We start from the raw sequence: 5000 nt of genomic DNA on the forward strand, positions 1-5000 counted from the left end.
CCTGGTGTTTTATTAACTTTGAGTTTATCTATACACCTTTATTTTTTTTTTTAATATTTACCATAGTAAGTTTACTTAGACTTTTCACAGGTTTCAGTTTGGAGTTCACTTTAGTTGTTTCGTTTACGAATACCGAGCTAAAATAATTGTTTAAAACATTACACATTCTTTCATTTGAATATTCAAGTTGACCGTCAGCACATAATAGTGGACCAATGTGATTCCTAACAACCTTTTTATCTCTAATGTAACTATAGGTTTCTTTTGGGATTCTCTATGGATTTATCAGCGATAATCATTTGGGATTGTCGTTTTCGTTTTTTATCATCTTTTTTTTAAATCTCTCTGTATTGATACATAACTTTCATAATCATGGAAATAAAGCACAACACGCAAATTTATACCAAATGTAAACATTTCAAAGTGAAAACATATACATACATAACATACATACACCAAAGTCTTTTTACCCCTTACAAGGGAGGTAGAAAAAAGGCATAAATTCCACTCTCGCCCTACCATTCACCCACCTCCCTCCCTCTTATCTTGGCTCCTCCTGGATGACGGGTCATCCCTACATCTCGCCCACTGCCCTGGGTCAGCAAGGCCGCTTCATTAAATCGGCGACCACCCCTCATGCAGAATCACATACTCCCTCAACATCACCCACCTATCAATGCGTCACAGCATCATCCATACACAACCATTCACCCCTATCTTCTGCCTTCTCCAGTCCTTTCCCAACGCCCTTTTTACCCCATCCATCCATCTCGTACTTGATCCCCCCTCACGTTCACTTCTTCCACGTCTGCCCTCCACACCTCTTTTACTAATGTTTCTTCACTCATTCTTTCCGTGTGTCCAAACCATCCTAATACTCTTTCATCAACTATATCTCCCAACTCCCTTTCCACTCCTCAACTCCTCGTTTCTCATTCTATCCAGCTTAGTTACCCCAATCAGTCACGGCATTTACCCCTCAGTTATAATGTTATTTTCATTGATATAGTGCAAAAACTAGTTTCTATACCGACAAGTTTTATTAATAGTGTCTCTTAGCTTTAGTAACGCCACCACGTCTTCTCTACATCTCCCATGTTGGTGGGGTACGGTCCTGCTGTAAGCCACTATGCATGGGCATTGGTGACATGATAATGTCACTTAGTTTTGTTAATGCTGTTACAGGGAAGGAGATCAATGTAAAGAGAAAAACAAAACAAATATTTTTTTAGCATTTATTTACCTTATTTTACAAAAAAAAAAAAAAACACACATATTGGGCATTCTCAAATGTAAAGAAAATAATTAAACGCTCAACAGTGCAGCTAATACCTTCTCTACGAGGTGAATAGGCACGATAGCCGTTGAAAAAAATAAACATTGGTTCCTTCCCGAACCAAAAACAGGAGGATTAGACATGTAACTGTTTGCCGATTAGTGACGATTCCTCCTAGGAGGACCACGGCCAGGAAAGACTATGGGCTTCCCTCCTCCTCTTATACAAATACCGTCGCTGTTGAAGTCCGACTCATCCCGAAGACAGAAGAGCCCCCTGCCGCAGTTCCCATGGATGAACCAAGGACCTCCACACACCTCATACTGGGTCTGTAGGGGCGGGTTGGAAGGAAGTAATACAATTGCCTAACGACAGTGAGAATAATTATACAAGACAAAAATTATTATATCAGTCACAGGACTGCTAAGGGAGTAGCAGAACGGAGGGATAGTGTACAAGTTAAAAGTGATCAGCGTTCGTCCTGGAGTGGAGATTAATCTCAATCTTAAAAGAATGTTGAGTGACTGATTGGTAAGCAATGAAGGATAACACTAAAGCCCCTAAGACAGGGAATGCATTAAACTGTGACCAGAGCAGTGGGTGGGGATAGGGGTTATTTTTCACCCACAAGGAGCTGAGACAGTACAGTCAATAATGGGCTCTTGGGTAGAAGTGGGATGAGTGAAGGATGGATTAAAAACGCCAATCTTTTATGCAGCCCCCTCCCACACACACACATATATATGACAATGAAAGGGTTTGTTCCTGCATGGGGATTTTCCTTTGGATGAAGACAGTCGTTCGGTGCAAAAAAGAAAGAAAAAAAAAACAGGAGCCGATGATTTTAATGTAAAAAATATAGATATTTCAAGGCTGGAATATGGCTCCATATAAAAAAAACAACACGAAAGGCCATTTATATGTTGCATACTCAAGAGGATAGTTTAGAAAATCTCGACAATGATGTGAACGCTGACTCAATAATTCTAAATGCTACGAGGATTCACTCCAACTCCGAACCTTTGAGTCAACTGTTGTTTGTTGATGAAACTATGCTTGTAGCCGGGTAAGAGCAAAATCTAAAACAGTCAGAGACTGAAATCAGGATGACATGTGATAGGAGAAAGTTTATGCTAAATGTGAAAAAAAATTGGAGGGAATAGGTCAAACAACAAATACTCAAAAGTGGGAAAAAGGATAACTTGACAGTTAACTCACTTTGGCGCAGACCGTGCAGCATCCGCAAACGTCACTTTCGGTCCCCGCTGGACAGGTGAAGGGGTTCAGGGGCGGGCAGTCCGACTCATTACACCGAGGGCATGACAACCCTTGGATCCTGAGAGAGGGATAAAGGACATAGAGATGAGGGACGGGCATTGTCATTGCGAAATGACCATGTCTTCAGAAGAAAACAGAGCCCAGTGAAAAGTTAGAGCAATAAAAAGCTTCAGCCTATCATCGACTATTGTTCCCTCACCCACACATTAATCCCTTTCATCACCTTAGTAAACGGGATGTGACGAGGTTGCCCACTTGCCGTACCTTTGGACGAAGGCGATGATACCCAGGAGCAGGAGTAGGAGGTGAGGACCCGTCTGAAGACCCATGTTGACTGTAACGACGTTCCCTCTGGCCTCTGCGGGTGTGTAAAGAGGATCTGACGCTCCCTGGCGACTGAGGCGACTTTTAAGTGCGCCAGAGGAGCGGTCCTCGGATTCCCCAGATTCCTCTGGAGCTTTTTTCCTTCTCTGAAGCCTTATTTATTTATTTATTTATTTATTTTTATTTTTTTTGCAGGTTGCCACATGCACGATCTATCTCAGATTGCCCATGGAATCCTCAGATTCCTCTGGAGCTTTTTTCCTTCTCTGAAGCCTTATTTATTTGTTTATTTATTTATTTATTTTTTTGCAGGTTGCCACATGCACGATCTATCTCAGATTGCCCATGGTAAATCGTTCAAGAACTCAGGTATGTAGAACAGTAAAAAAATATGAGTGGTGACGGGAAAGGACACAATAATAATGATAAATGAATACATAGATAACATTAAATAACGTCGTTGTCATTAATGAGTGACAAAGTGGGCCAGCATCGGAGCCTGTTACCAGGCATAACTGCATAACATTTATGTGGTTTATATTTCTTAAGGCCATCAGGGACATGTCATAATGGTGCCTTAGTAAGGAACGGTTCAACACACACACACACACACACACACACGCACGCACCTACTAAACCAATTTATTTAGGACTTTGAGCAATGTGAAAGGGTGAATCTATATCTCAACTGTAACTTTATCGCAGCCAAAATTGTAAAGAAATCAGAGTTAGTGTGTAGCTTTATATCATATAACCTTTATTCTTTGTAAAGCATAATCAAGTGTTTGTGACTTACATCTAGTTTAAAGAAAATAAAAGAAAGGCACTTACTTGGATCATATGCCTCTCTTCCGCCTCCCTATCTTTCCCTCCCATTTCTTACAAACCATTATTCCTTCGACTGAATAAAATCGCCTGGTGGCAGCCAGAGCAAACGTACAAGTTTGAAGGATTGAAAGAAAATATTTTGGTCGAGCGTCTTACAATTTGTTTTTGTATATAAAAATCAGATCCTTCCCAGACTCCGTTCCATCACTTAGATTAAATGAAAATATGGTAACGACACTGGCCAACAAAGAATTTTGACACAAGAGAATATGACACTTGTTTTTTATGCATTTCTGCATTCTGAATAGAATTTTAATCTGAAAAAAATGTATCACCCATATTTTTGTGTTCCAGTATACTCCTATCTTTTGTTTATAGAATGATCGCCATCGTGTTTTCGAATATTTTCTATCGTTTCTACTGTCGGCAATGATGTCCAGTATGTTATGGAGGAACATGGTCACACATATATCACAAATGAGTGGCGCTTGTTTATTGACTCCTCCAAAGGAAGAGTGAAAGCAGTCTTATTCCATAATGGAAGCAAGTTTCCTTCTACTCATCTGGCTCATGCAGCTAACATGAAGAAAACACATGAGAATATGAAGTTTCTGTTGCAAAAGTTAAGTATGAGGAATTGAAAAGTAACATCTGCGGTGACCTAAAGGTTGTTACACTTTTACATGGAATGCACATGTAAATTACTACACGATTCCACGATATAAGCTCACAAGACAAGATCTCACGCGACAAAAGCTTACACCCTTAAAGGAAAAAAATAGAAACGACAGAAACTCACAGGTTAAGCTCACGGTGTTGTTTCATTTAGACATTTCCAAGTTGGGTGCTCTCCTATTTCAGAATTACCAAATGGACGCTTCTCATTTGACCCTTTTCAAAAATTGGCTATAAAACAAATATTATCATTATAAGGGCTTATTAACATTACAGTTTTGTATATGTACTAATGTTGCCATGATGAGATTAAGAGTGGATATGACCTAAAATGTCTCAGTTTCATATATATATATGTATATATATATATATATATGTATATATATATGTATATACATATATATGTATATATATATAATAATAATAATAATAATGATAATAATAATAATAATAATAATTATTATTATTATTATTATTATCATTATTATTATTATTATTATTATTATCATCATCATTATTATTATTATTATCATCATTATTATTATTATTATTATTATTATCATTATTATTATCATTATTATTATTATTATTATCATTACTATTATTATCATTATTATTA

At 38.0% G+C, this 5000-nt stretch overlaps 2 protein-coding genes across 2 annotated transcripts in view; one reads left to right on the forward strand and one right to left on the reverse strand.

The window, feature by feature from the left end:
* LOC143023650 (single insulin-like growth factor-binding domain protein-2) overlaps positions 1-5000 on the forward strand; it is a 31077-nt gene that overhangs the window by 17909 nt on the left and 8168 nt on the right. The window lies entirely within an intron of this gene.
* On the reverse strand, positions 1255-2925 carry LOC143023689 (venom protein 302-like). Its single transcript, XM_076182302.1, has 3 exons — positions 2819-2925; positions 2495-2612; positions 1255-1605 (listed from the first exon to the last, which is right to left on the reverse strand). The coding sequence occupies exons 1-3, from the start codon at positions 2881-2883 to the stop codon at positions 1435-1437; spliced, it is 354 nt and encodes a 117-aa protein (XP_076038417.1). The 5' UTR covers positions 2884-2925; the 3' UTR covers positions 1255-1434.

The sequence above is a fragment of the Oratosquilla oratoria genome, chromosome 3, assembly GCF_046742065.1.
Source record: "Oratosquilla oratoria isolate Oo_2021 chromosome 3, ASM4674206v1, whole genome shotgun sequence".
NCBI lineage: Eukaryota > Metazoa > Arthropoda > Malacostraca > Stomatopoda > Squillidae > Oratosquilla > Oratosquilla oratoria.

What these genes read in the sequence shown, in the direction of transcription:
- LOC143023689 (XM_076182302.1), bottom strand. Translation starts at nt 2,883, where the DNA reads ATGGGTCTTCAGACGGGTCCTCACCTCCTACTCCTGCTCCTGGGTATC. An exon ending in ATCATCGCCTTCGTCCAAAG is followed by an intron (nt 2,613 to 2,818) that starts GTACGGCAAGTG and finishes TCCCTCTCTCAG; the next exon opens with GATCCAAGGGTTGTCATGCC. An exon ending in GCTGCACGGTCTGCGCCAAA is followed by an intron (nt 1,606 to 2,494) that starts GTGAGTTAACTG and finishes CCGCCCCTACAG; the next exon opens with ACCCAGTATGAGGTGTGTGG.